Source organism: Borostomias antarcticus (genome assembly GCF_949987555.1).
Source record: "Borostomias antarcticus genome assembly, chromosome: 8".
In the NCBI taxonomy this organism is placed as follows: domain Eukaryota; kingdom Metazoa; phylum Chordata; class Actinopteri; order Stomiiformes; family Stomiidae; genus Borostomias; species Borostomias antarcticus.
The window spans coordinates 5,920,946-5,934,457 of NC_140241.1; the positions used below are offsets into that span (position 1 = coordinate 5,920,946).

The 13,512-nt window shown below is 53.3% G+C and overlaps 1 protein-coding gene across 1 annotated transcript in view; it reads right to left on the minus strand.

The window, feature by feature from the left end:
- kif13a (kinesin family member 13A) overlaps positions 1-13,512 on the minus strand; it is a gene marked incomplete at both ends in the record, with an annotated part of 42,251 nt that overhangs the window by 10,306 nt on the left and 18,433 nt on the right. The window contains 18 exons of the mRNA XM_084442069.1: positions 1-125; positions 237-410; positions 888-1,052; positions 1,252-1,404; positions 2,092-2,235; positions 2,493-2,655; positions 4,635-4,857; positions 5,424-5,599; positions 6,358-6,444; positions 6,733-6,863; positions 8,262-8,396; positions 8,536-8,646; positions 8,773-8,985; positions 9,232-9,346; positions 9,456-9,568; positions 9,714-9,848; positions 10,964-11,051; positions 12,675-12,855. The exon at positions 1-125 is cut by the window's left edge and continues 27 nt beyond it. Coding sequence (XP_084298195.1) covers positions 1-125; positions 237-410; positions 888-1,052; positions 1,252-1,404; positions 2,092-2,235; positions 2,493-2,655; positions 4,635-4,857; positions 5,424-5,599; positions 6,358-6,444; positions 6,733-6,863; positions 8,262-8,396; positions 8,536-8,646; positions 8,773-8,985; positions 9,232-9,346; positions 9,456-9,568; positions 9,714-9,848; positions 10,964-11,051; positions 12,675-12,855 — 2,632 coding nt within the window. The remainder of the gene's footprint in view (positions 126-236; positions 411-887; positions 1,053-1,251; positions 1,405-2,091; positions 2,236-2,492; positions 2,656-4,634; positions 4,858-5,423; positions 5,600-6,357; positions 6,445-6,732; positions 6,864-8,261; positions 8,397-8,535; positions 8,647-8,772; positions 8,986-9,231; positions 9,347-9,455; positions 9,569-9,713; positions 9,849-10,963; positions 11,052-12,674; positions 12,856-13,512) is intronic.

The following is a 13,512-nucleotide window of genomic DNA, read 5'->3' on the forward strand; positions in this document are numbered from 1 at the left end:
TGCAGGGCGTCCAGCTCCCAGAGCGAGCGTCCGTTCCCGGCGCAGCGGTGGCCCCACACCTCGATGGCCAGCGCCCCGTCCGAGATAAACTCCAGGAACTCCTCCGTCACGTGGACGACGTAGTCCTGGAGGGAGAGACCAACAAGCGTTACGGCTTCCTTCGCCGTCAACAAACAGCGCTCCTCTGCATAGAGGGGGGTGGGGGGGGGGGGGGGGGGTTGGGCTCTCTCCCTTACCCTGCAGTGGTCGAAGCGGACGGTGAACTGGGCGTCGGGGGTGCGGGGAGGGGGCGCGTCGGGGCTGACCATGGGCGGGGCCACGGTGGCCTCGGCCTGCTCCCAGAAGGTGTACTGGCAGAAGACGAAGTTGGACAGGTTGAGCGGCAGGCCGGTGGCCTCTCTGATCCGCACCTGCAGCACAGACGACGACGACAGAGGTCAGAGGTCGGCACTAGGACACGCCTTCATGGCACTGACTGTCAACAGAGCAGAGTAAAACAGCACTCCAGAGTCTGGACATCTGTGTGCCATCTCATGATGTAAATAGAGTCCTTTGAGGGTGCCCCGGTAGCTCAATGGGCTGGGGCGCTTACCATGTAAAGGCTAGTCCTTTCTGCAGCGGCGTGGGTTCGAATCCGGCCCACGCTCTTTGCTGCATGTCTTCCCCTCTCTCTCTCTCTCTCTCCCACCTTTCCTGTCTGTTACCTACACTGTCCTATTCTAATAAAGCAGAAATGCCTTTAAAATATCTAAAAATAATAATAATAATAGAGTCCTTTGAAAAGTCGACTGGACTTTAGCGGGAGTAGATGACCAATGGTGTTTTCATACAGATGACCGCTGGTGTTTTCAGACAGCCTCTCCCGATCTTGAGCGGGCGCGTCGTACCCTGCAGCTGAGCCTCTTGGCCATGTGGACGATCTCCCCGTTGGTGTCCATGACCTCATAGGAGCTGCTCTCGCTGGAGTTCTCCGACGAGTCGTCTCCGCCCACCAGGCGCTCCGGCACCGCCCCGCTCACTCTGGTCAGCTCGATGTGCAGCCTGCCGGCTACCTGTCACGCACACACACACACACACACACACACACACACACACACACACACACAGATAAGTTATTGACACGTTCTACAATACATCATCTCCGCTCTACATAGGCCTCAGCTGGTACAGATACATTTGACGAAAATGACCTTGACCCAATTGAAGCCTAACTAAAGGTCCGGTCGAGTTCTGAGGTCTGTGAGCGCTCACCTCCCCCTGCTGGCTGATGATGGGTACTGCATACTGCAGTTTGACGTCATGAAAAAGGCACTCCAGGAATATGTTGGCCACTCCGATCAGGTTGTGGTTCTCCTGCGCCTCGTAGAACGGGTCGCTGTGCTTGCTGCTGTTCAGCTTGTTACACTGGTGGAGATGCGGAGAAACACACTCCAGATGAACACCTCACACACACACACACACCTAACACACACACGCTCCAGATGAACACCTCACACACCTCACACACACACACACTCCAGATGAAAACCTCACACACCTCACACACACACACACTCCAGATGAACACCTCACACACACTCCAGATGAACACCTCACACACACACACACACACACACACACACACACACACACACACATACACACACTCCAGATGAACACTTCATACACACACACACACACACTCCAGATGAACACCTCACACCCACATTCACGCCTCCTCACGTCTGCCAACACTTTTCTAGTCGGACAGTTGAACGGCTAGCCCCCCTATACCCCCCCCCCCATCCGCCAAGTCCCGAAAACAAATCCATGACTCAAAAAACATTACCCAGCATTCCAGAGATGTTCCAATTACCCGGTACACTCCCCAAAACTCCCTACTCCGTGCCCGCTATAAATCTTTCTGCCTCCCCTCCTCCTCCTCCTCCTCCTCCCCCCTGCCTCTCTCACCGTCTCCCCTCCTCCTCTTCCTCCTCCTCCTCCTCCACCCCCCTGCCTCTCTCTCCGTCTCCCCTCCTCCTCCTCCTCCTCCCCCCTGCCTCTCTCACCGTCTCCCCTCCTCCTCCTCCTCCTCCCCCCTGCCCCTCTCACCGTGTCCTCGCCCCCCTCCCTCCAGTCTTGGTAGTGGTCTCTCATGTCCACCAGCTTGTTCTCCAGCTTGTCGATGGTCCACACCTGGGTGCCCTTCCCCTTCCTCCGCACCTGGATGGCCGGCTCGCTCACGATGGCACCGCGCTGTCCCCGAGAAGACACACACACACACACACACACACACACGCATGCACACAAACACACAAACGCATACTGTAGCTGTTAAGGGTGCATCGACAAACTAATTTGTGCCGTACATCCTGGAACGTGCGATAAATTTGCACGACGGGAACCGTGGGTCAAGTTGAGCCGGAGCGACCCCGGAGGCCTGCCTGTAGACATCTCGTACGTGGCTGTGGAGAAAGCCGGGGTCAGGGCGGGGTCAGGGCGGGAGGGCTCACCTTGCGGTTGGCGCTGAGGTTGGCCGCGGGGATCTGAAGGGTGACCTGGTAGTCGGTGAGTTTGCTCATCTCCTCGGCCAGAAAGTTGGCCTCTCGCACCAAGGTGTTGGCCTTCACGACCTGCTCCCTGAGTCGAGACAGGCTCTGACGGAACAGCTCGTCTCTGACACACACACACACAAACACACACATAGTCACCAGGAAATATGAGCACGTTACCCCTGTGCTCTCATCTCTGCACTGACTTCCCGTTCGTTTTAGGATTGATTTCAAGGTTCTTTTATTTGTTTTTAAAGCCTTAAACGGCTTGGCCCCAGACTGCCTCGTAGACCTGATCAATCAGCCCTCCAGAGCTCTTAGATCAGGCCACCAGATGTACCTCGATGTCCCCAAATCTAGGTTGAGAAGTAGAGGAGACCGTGCTTTTTCTGATGCCGCACCCACATTGTGGAACTCCCTTCCCCTTAAAGGGCAATGCTCGTTTTTGACAACCTGGACCTTATTTACGACATATTATAAGAAGTTTGACTCACCGAGATCACTTTTGTGTAGTTCGGAGGCCTGTAGAAGAAATGTAAAATCCAGCGCGAGCCAGTATATCCATGTAATGACGGTGATCGGGGCACCGAGAATGCAGTTTCTCAAAATCTATTTTCGGCCGCTAAACGGTTGTTTTCATCAATCAGATTGGATGAATCGACAGTTGAGATTCCTCAACGCGAGGCATTGTTGTGGTTTTCAAATACGGGGTCTTTAGCCTCTGTAATATGATCTTTACACGCCTCTCCCCACTTGCTCCAGCACGCATGCGCACAGGCCAGCGCGCAGACTGGCTATTCTCCGGCTCACATTCTCTGCGCTACGATCGGATTGTTGCTGGCGAATGACGACGACAATATTCTCGGCACCAACAACGATCGTAGCGCAGAGAATTACATGGATATACTGGCTCGCGCTGGATTTTACATTTCTTCTACAGGCCTCCGAACTACACAAAAGTGATCTCGGTGAGTCAAACTTCTTATAATATGTCGTAAATAAGGTCCAGGTTGTCAAAAACGAGCATTGCCCTTTAACATTCGTACAGCAAATACCCCTACGACCTTCAAATCAGCAAATACCCCTACGACCTTCAAATCAGCAAATACCCCTACGACCTTCAAATCAGCAAATACCCCTACGACCTTCAAATACCTCTACGACCTTCAAACCAGCGTTGAAAACATGCTTATTTTTTGTGGCATTTGGCTTTGCTTAGACACCTCTTTCTCGCAGTTCACAGATTATGGGTCTTTGTTTGACTGTGATTGTTTGTTTGTATCCATTGTGTATGTGTGTCTATTGTGTGTCTATTGTGTGTAGGATGTGTGTGATATATTGTGTGCTTTTATTGATTGTTACTTTTTTGATTGCTATTGTAAAGCACTTTGGCAAACGTCTGGTTTTTAAATGTGCTATATAAATAAACCTGACTTTGACATTGATACACACACACACACACACACACACACACACACACACATGCTTACAAGGGGTCCATTCAGCCACATGCCTGTGTGCTTAAAACCCATCACAAGATAAGTGCCTGAAACTCATAACATCATGTGTTACCTAAAAGTAAATATTAGAGACTGTCTGAGAATAAAGCTAGCTTTGATTTGTGTGTTTGATATACTGTATCACTTGCCCTGTGAGGACATTGCTGGTGTGTGTGTGTGTGTGTGTGTGTCTCACCCCTCCTCTGTCCAGAGCTGCAGCTTTCTGTGGTGTGTGTGTGTGTGTGTGTGTCTCACCTCTCCTCTGTCCAGAGGCGGAGCTTGCTGTGGTGTGTGTGTGTGTGTGTGTGTGTGTCTCACCTCTCCTCTGTCCAGAGGCGGAGCTTGCTGTGGTGTGTGTGTGTGTGTGTGTGTGTGTGTATGTGTGTGTGTGTGCGAGCCCCTCTCCTCACCTCTCCTCTGTCCAGAGGCGGAGCTTGCTGTGGTGTGTGTGTGTATGCGTGTGTATGCGTGTGTATGCGTGTGTATGCGCGTACAAGCCCCTCTCCTCACCTCTCCTCTGTCCAGAGCTGCAGCTTGCTGTGGTGTGTGTGCATGTGTGTGTGCGTGTGTGCGTGTGTATGCGCGTGCGAGCCCCTCTCCTCACCTCTCCTCTGTCCAGAGGCGGAGCCTGCCTTGGGGGGAGTGGCCGGGGAAGGGCAGGCGGTCGCTGGCGCAGCGCTGGTGCTGGAGCGCCGGCCTCTCGGGGGACAGCTGCTGCCTCAGCGACTCCAGCTCGCGCTCGTACATCACCCTCTGCTCCTCCAGCGCCGCGCGCTTCTCCTCCAGGTACTGCTTCTCCAGCACCTGGACCACGTTCTGCATGGGGTCTGTGAGGAACACAGGACGCACTCTGTTTCTGTTGCCCAATCACCCAGTATGGAGGTGGCCGTTCCAGGCCCAAACTGCAAGAGCCCAAACTTATCCTAAAACTGGCTGCAGTGCAGGCCGAGAGAGAGAGAGAGAGAGAGAGAGAGAGAGAGAGAGAGAGAGAAAGACAGAGAGAGGAGAGACAGTGAGAGAGAGAGAGAGGGAGAGAGAGGGAGGGAGATAGAGAGAGAGAAAGACAGAGAGAGAGAGAGAGGGAGAGAGATAGAGAGAGAGAGAGATGGAGAGATATATATATAGAGAGATATAGAGATAGAGAGATATAGAGAGAGCAAGAGAGATAGATATAGAGATATATATATAGAGATATAGAGATAGAGATATATATAGAGAGATATAGAGATAGAGAGATATAGAGCGATAGAGATATATAGAGAGATATATATATATATAGAGAGAGAGATAGAGAGATATATATATATAGAGAGAGAGATATAGATATATATATATATATATAGAGAGAGATATAGAGATATATATATAGAGAGAGAGAGAGAGAGGGGTATACCGTTGTTCCCTAGGGTCTTCATCATGACTTCCATCTGGGCGAACTCGTAGCTGTAGTCCTGCTCGGACGAGGCCTCGCTCGCCGTCTCCACGTCCGCCTCCACGAAGCTCTCTCTGGGCGACGCCCGCTCCAGCTCCTTCAGGCGGTCCCGGCGCTTCCTGGTGGGCAGGTTGATCCTGCAGCACGGGGGAGGGCGGAGCGGTCAGCCATAACCACATCCACAACATCGCCCCTGTGTCCAGCTACTGGTCAGAGCTCTCTGTGGTAGAGCTGATCACTTGACGCTTTGAGCACCTTGTCTATACAATTAAACAACGGACTCTGAAATATTGTTCAGTTGAACACTTGAACCAACACTTGACAACACTCGAACAAATGAACACTATGCACAACTGTATACTGTACTTGAACGTTATTTAACTGCACTGCCTACATCATGGACACAGATATAGTCATCCATGATTGGATGGGATAAGTACTGTAGATGAGGTTGATTTATAGACTGCTAGATGACAGAGAGTATAGTAAATTGCCAGTTTGGGAACCTTTAAATGCCTAGCTGAGTACCTAGGACTGGAATGAGGAACTGATTAGCACGGATAATTATACTGATACTGACAACCGTTTACAAGAATTCCAATGTACCTGTACCCGTACTTACACATGGCAAATAAACTTTCTATTGTGTTCTATTTTAGGAATTAGCTACAGCTGAAAAGATGCTAGCTTTGGAGTGTTTATGTTTTTACACTGCACCTGAATTGCCCACCGGGAACAATAAAGATTTATTGAATTGAATTGAATTGAATCGAATTGAATTGAGTTAAATCTTGATGGTTCTGCTTTGCGCTGCTCCAGGCTGCAGGACGAATTTCCCGTCTGAGACAATAAAGTATTGAACTTGAACTTGGTACTACTACTTGGTTCTACTTACCTGAAGAAGTGGTTGTTTCCCCATAAGATGCGGTCTCCGTGCCACAGGTGAACCAAGGAGTCGATCATGGTTCCGTTCACACAGGATCTGTTGAGTGAAAGTTTAAAAAAAAGTGAGTTTAAAACAGCAGGTGGGATTTCACAACCAAAGCTCAGTGTGGATAAAAGCCTGTAAGAGGAATAAGGCATATGAAGATCCCAGAGGAACACTGTCTTTGTGTTCCGAGCGTGGAGGCCAGGCTTTGATATCAACGCCGGAAGGCTCAGATCGGAGATGCCTTCGCCATGAGCTCATGTGAAACCCTGAGGATGCAGTCAACCACGAAGGAGAGGAGGGGGGTTTCCGGAGGGGTGGGGGGGGGGGTGGGGGGCTCACCTGGCGTTCTCCACGGGCGTGAGGGTGACATCACCGTCTGGGCACATCTCCAGCACGCAGTGTTCCGGCTGGATCCCGATGCCGAAGAGCTGGATGTCCTGAGACGTGTCCGCCCCCACGCGCGTGTGCTCCTGCCCGCGGGAACACAGACAAAGCACGTTTACGCACTTCAGACTTTTAGAGAGGGGAGCCGCGTGACTCGAGTCGACTCCCCCCCCCTCATGTTTCATCAGCCAATCACCTGTCGCCACAGACTGAAATCCGCTGTCCAAAGTCGCCGTTCGCACACTGATTTAACCGGAGAACGACGAAGAGAGACGTGATAACCGAGTCTCCCCTCCGGCTGGTGGGAAAGAGAGAAACCAAAACAAGCTCAGTCGGTCTGTGGGCTCAGGGAAGACGACGGCGTGTCTCTCACAGGGTGGGCGTCGTTAAACTAACAATCCGCTTCCAGAGGATGTCTGAGCCTACAGCTGCGTCACCCACTCCGCGCTGCCGAGGTCATTCCGCGTGGGCGTGCCGGTGGCGGCCCCCCCGGACAAAGGCCTGTTGTTCCGTGTGACGCTGGGAAGGCTTGGCCGCCGCCGCACACGCTTCTCCCCCCGCGGTCCTGCTCTCTCTCTCTCGGCCCCTGGCTTCTCTCCCCCCGCGGTCCTGCTCTCTCTCTCTCGGCCGCTGGCTCCTCTCCTCCGCGGTCCTGCTCTCTCTCTCTCGGCCCCTCGGGGCCCCGTCTGGCTCCTCTCCTCTGCGGTCCTGCTCTTACTCTGCTGTCACCGTGTCGTCGCACAGTCTGGAACGCGACTCGGGTTCGGCGCGCTCCTCCGTGACCCCGGCCACGTGGGGAAAACCCCCCCGCTACGCCGCCGCGCGCTGCGTTGAGCGAGGACCGTGCGTGCGTGCGCGGGCAGGGAGGTCTTTCTGTGAGAGAATATGTCGGTGTACAGCGTGTGTTGGAGTTGAAGCCGGACCGGCGTTCAGGCTAGCAGTGAGTGAATGTTCTGCAGGCTGAAGAGCCGCCCCTGGGCTTCACAGAGGAGGCTGTGACCGCCATCTTTATTTCCTCATGTGATTCCTGCCTGCTCTTTAATATTTATTATAATAATTATATAGACTCCCTGCAGAGCAGCGCTCACTGGGCCTCTAGCAGCTAGAGCCCACGCTGGGAGAGAGGGGGGAAGAGAGCGAGAGAGGGGGAGAGAGAGAGGAAGGAAGAGAGAGAGAGAGAGAGAGGGGGAGGAAGAGAGAGAGAGAGAGAGAGAGAGAGGGAGAGAGAGAGGGAGGAAGAGAGGTAGGAAGAGAGAGAGAGAGAGAGAGAGTGAGAGAGAGAGAGAGAGAGAGAGGGAGAGAGAGAGGGAGGAAGAGAGAGAGAGAGAGAGAGATGTTTCTCTCATAGGAGCACAGTGTAATGTGAACCACTGCTTCATTGAGGCCCATTCCCAGAGAAATAATAACACGATATTATAAAAACAAATGTTGCGGTTCAAAGTTACGAGGCTGTAACCTTTTAACGGGAGGCCGCGACAGCTCACCTTCAGGTAGTAGACCAGTAGCTCGTTGAGGGCGGGGTCAGCGTTCAGATTGACCAGGAAGCACTTGTCCTCGCCGACTTTAATCCCAGACGACTCCAGAGAGATGCCCATGCTCTCCAGCTGCTTCTGACGCTCCTGTTCAAACACACGCACCGCGCTCGCCCTCCATCAACAGTATCGTGGCTTCCCTGAGCTATCGCTGCTTACCGCGCTCTCTAAAAGAAACGTGTACGAGCTCCGCCCGCGTAAAAACGGCGGCGGCGTGAAAACGTACCGTGGCGATCTCCTCCGTCTTCCTGAGCTTCTGCTCCCAGGTGACGGTCATCTCCTGGATGAGCTTCTCGGACTCCTGAAGCTTCTCCTTCAGCTCCGGGGCCTTCAGAGACTGACCAGACAACGCGGAGGGGGGGAGAGCGAAACGGCGTTAGGTATCAGCCTTGGGGGGTTCACCTGACCTCAGCAGCTCCTCTCTACCCCCCCTCTCCCCGCCTGCAGGGGGCGCTCCACTCACCTCGGCCTGGGAGAGCTGCACGCGCAGCTTCTCCACCTCCTCGCGCAGCTCCCGGATGATCCTGGCGTTGGGGTCCTCGTTGACCACGGCGTGGTTGACGATGCGCTTGGCGCGGTCGGCGTAGCGCAGCGTGGACAGCGTCTCCTCGTAGTTGTCGGCCGCCGGGCTCACCGTGGCGATCATGGCCGTCTTGCTGTTGCCGCCCAGGTTGTCCTGAAAGCGAGAGAGGGGGGGGGGGGGGGGGGCGAGGAGGGTGAGGAGGAGGAGCGGACCAATCACGATGGCTTATCCCGTCTGCGTTGGCGACAATGCACTGGGGCGCTGCGGTCATTTTTGCGGCGGCAGTCAAAAGATGACGCCTGACGACATGTTTACACATGCGGACCCAAAGCTTATATCATCCATAGGTTAACATACGGTATCACAGGTCATAAAGAGATGGACGTTGTAGCGTCAGACCTTCAGTAGCCAGGTGAGGACAGAGTCTCTGTAAGGCACAAACTTGTTCTTCGCTCCCTTCCCCGCCGACTGGTCAGCCAACGACGAGATCACGCAGCCCAGGGTGGTCAGAGACCTGGACACACACACACACACACAGAGAGAGAGAGAGGGGGGGGGGGCTCAGTCACAGGGTGGATAGTCCAGACACTGAGATATGTGCTGTGGTCAGGAGATGGGCTGACTTGTTGATGTTGCTGCCCTCTTTGAGTCTCTCCCCAGCGGCTCCGGTCTTGGACACGCGCTCGCTGCCGGCCAGGTCCACCAGACTCATCTTGCTCACCTTCTCCCCCGAGTTCTGTAAACACACACACACGCACACGCACACGCACACAAACACACACAGACAGTGCAGGTCAACTGATAGTACTGAACACAGCTGAACGCAATCGGTGTCAGAGACACGGTCGGACTGCTGGTGTCACTGTGGGAGCAGGACTGACCCCAGACCGCAGGTCGTAGAGCGTCTGCGTGACGATGATACTGAAGACGCCGTGGGATCGACTGCTCTCCTCGTTCATGTTGGTGGCCGCCACGGTCCGAGACTTGTTCCCCTCCGACATCAACACCTCGATGTCCTGCAGAGAGACAGTGGTAAAGGGGCTGCAGAAGTGGGTGTTGACCTGTGAGTGTGTGTGTGTCTAATGTATGAGAGACTAGTGTACGCCTTTGAGTAGCTCCGAAGGATGGACAAGTGAGACAGTGAGGGGAAGATTCTGAGCAAATCAAAATTGGTCAAATCTGAGCAAATTTTACAGCTCAGAACACTCTTTTTAAAATAATAATAATAATAATAATAATTATTATTATTATTATTTTAAAAAGAGTGTTCTGAGCTGTATAAATAATAAATGTATAAATAAATAATAATAATAATAATTATTATTATTATAATTATTATTATTATTAATAATAATAATAATAATTATGATTATATTGATATTATTTTAAATATATATATTATTTTACATTGATAAACTATTCAGATATCTCAGAAGAAGAAATGCATGTAAACAACGCAACGTGGTGCGAGACATGCTATCACTAATATACAGTATTTCAGACTTTTGAAGAGGTGCAAAGGTATTTTTAGCTGTTGTTCTGCTGTCTCTCTCTAAAGAAGCCCTGAGTCCAGCTGTCCAGTACATGTCCAGGCTGCACCATAACAACAGAAGCAGCAGTAACAGCGTGTGGCTGAGCGTCATGTGATGGAGCTGGATTACTGTGGCCAGGGGAAGGGGGGGAAGGGGGGGTGGGGGGGGCGAGGAGGGTCTGGGGGGGGCGGGGGGCGAGGAGGGTCTGTGGGGGGGCGGGGGGGGGGGGGGGGGTGGGGCGGGGCGGGGGAAACCCACTGGACTGATATCAGACAGATCGGAGCCCTGCAGGGTGGAGATGTCAGAACTTAATTAAGGGAGGCTCTGCCAAGACGTGGCGCGACATCACAAGACCCGTGACTGACTCACTGGCTCACACTGCCGGGGCTGAGAGTCCGGGCTGCGCCCAAGCTCTGCTGTGAGTGACTGTGCTTAATCTTAAACTCCAAGTGATTCTGATACACTCCCGTGGATCGACGTCCGGGAAGCCCGACAGTCTCATAATAATGCATCATTATCATCTGGGAGGGACAAGTCGAAACTCTGTGACGAATGAGAGGATGTTCTCTGTACGGTAACACACACACACACACACACACCTCAAAGTTGGTCACAGCCAGCTGAGACAGGCCGTCCACGTACGGCCCCAGGACTTTGTGCTCCCGGACCTTCAGGGACTGCCGGCCACTGGGGACGGGAGGGGGGGTGGGGGGGGGACATGAGGGACAGAACAAAAGAGACGGTCAGTAGAGAGCAGGACGGGGACGCTTCGCTAGACGGCGCAGACCGAGGCTGATCCTGGCTTGGCGCTTGGCCAGAGGCAGCTGTAGATCAGTGGCTGTCGGCTGTAGATTTACCGAGGCTGGTAGAAAACCCCCGGCTCCAGTTCACTGCTCCCCTATTCTGCTTACCCCCGTCTGGCTCTAACGGCAGAAGATAACAGCCGGAAAGTTCAGGGCGGTCACCGGTTTACAGCTGGACCGATGGTGAGAAAATGTAGAGAGAATCGGAGACAGGGAGAGAGAGAGAGAGAGAGTGAAAGAGAGAGAGAGAGGCAGAGGGAGAGAGAGAGAGAGGGAGAGAGAGAGAGGGGGAGAGAGAGGTAGAGGGGAGGGAGAGAGAGAGAGATAGAGGGAGAGAAAGAGGGAGAGAGAGAGAAAGAGAGAGAGAGGTAGAGGGAGAGAGGGAGAGAGAGGGGCAGAGAGAGGTAGAGGGAGAGAGAGAGAGAGGGAGAGAGAGATGTAGAGAGAGAGGTAGAGGGAGAGAGAGAGAGGGGGAGAGAGAGAGGTAAAGAGAGAGGTAGAGAGAGAGAGAGGTAGAGGGAGAGAGAGAGAGAGGGAGAGAGAGAGAGAGAGAGAGAGGGAGAGAGGTAGAGAGAGAGGTAGAGGGAGAGGGAGAGAGAGAGAGAGGTAGAGGGAGAGAGAGAGAGAGAGAGAGAGATGTAGAGAGAGCGATAGAGGGAGAGAGAGAGAGGGGGAGAGAGAGAGAGGTAAAGAGAGAGGTAGAGAGAGAGAGAGAGGTTGAGGGAGAGAGAGAGAGAGAGAGGGAGAGAGAGGTAGGGAGAGAGAGAGGGGGAGAGGGAGAGAGAGAGAGAGAGGTAGAGAGAGAGAGAGAGAGAGAGAGAGAGAGAGACACGCGGGGGTTTAAGGCCGAGCGGCGTGCCTGTACTACAGAGAGGAAGCAGCCATCGAGACGGGACTGGCAACATCCTCAGACATCTGCGGCTCACAGAGCGTTCCTCTGTGTTCCGTCTCCGGGGCGTCTCTCACGCCTGCTCCCCGCCTCTCCACCTCGCTAGCAGATGTCCCTGAAACTCCCTCTCTCTCTCACAGCCCTGTCCGCCTGCCGAACGCGCATCGCCACCGCAACGCGGGGGGAAAATGCGACAGAACCCCGAAATTACTACCAGGCGCCGTTCCCACGGAAGTGACCTGGAGCGACTTCCTGATTAGTTATAAGTGAATGTTTATCCATTGTTCTGTCTCTCCCCCCCCCCCCCTTTCGAACATAACATGGTTAAAAACAGACAGAAAGCCACGCTACAACACAGTCATCATGTGCTGGTCAGGGAAGTTCGCTCGTGCGCAAACGCGTAGTAGTTCAGACCGTAAATCAGATGTTGGACCACAGCTTGAGCAGGATAGTGCAGCTTGTGTAGTTGACCTGGTTTTGAACCCGGGTCAACCACATACCACAAGACCTGCTGTGAGGGAGTATTAGCTCTGTGCGCTGACGCGCGTCCTCGGGACCGGGTACACGGATCCCGCTCGCCCTAATCTGCCGCTCTCTCTCTCTCTCTGGTCCACTCACCCTTTGGGGTCCAGCAGGTCGCGGACCTTCTCGTTGTAGATCTCCATGTAGGACACCTCCACCTTGAAGGAGTGGGCCTCGCTGTCCTCTCTGGAGATCCTCTCGAACAGGGAGCAGCAGAGCCTGGGGATCAGACCCGGCTGGTCCACGCTCCCCATCATGGAGAAGGACTTTCCTGAACCTGGACGTTAATAACGTGGGCACGAAAAAAAATCAACAACCATGACCCGTGTAGAACATCGACATTATGAACTCTCCTGGCCTTCTCTGAGAGGCTGTCAACCTAGAACCTGCATCGGCCAGACAAGACCTCTGAACTGAAGATGGAGGTTCGTTGAGGACAGGCTCTGGTGTTTGATGTTGGCACTAATTGCAGGCGTGTTGTCAGTGTAAATGTGCTGATTCAGGGATTCTACAGGAGAGAGAGACAGCCTGGACTCCAGACTCGCTGGTCATGCGCCAGTTGGTCTTGCTTATAGGCTTTACTGCTGCATTACTATTAAACGCAAACACAAAGTCCCCCTTTTTCCTGAGTTTCGTGGGAATCTTAGGGTTCTCTTCAAAGGGTTTGTTGGGCGTGCGACTTCGATCGCGGGTTGCCCTTTCAAGGGCGGGAAGTGGGATAAAAGAGCTCGTTTTAAGGCACTGCGAGGAAGGATATGGCTTGAGCGATTCACCAGTGTGATCAGAAACACAGGGGCTTCCTGTTCTGGTGGTGTTTCAGTAGAGTCTGCCCACTGCTGGGGAAGGACCTGAGCAAACGATCCCAGAGCTACGGAGAAGGACCTGAGCAAACGATCACAGAACTACTCTAAACGCACTCCGGTGACGTCAGCGT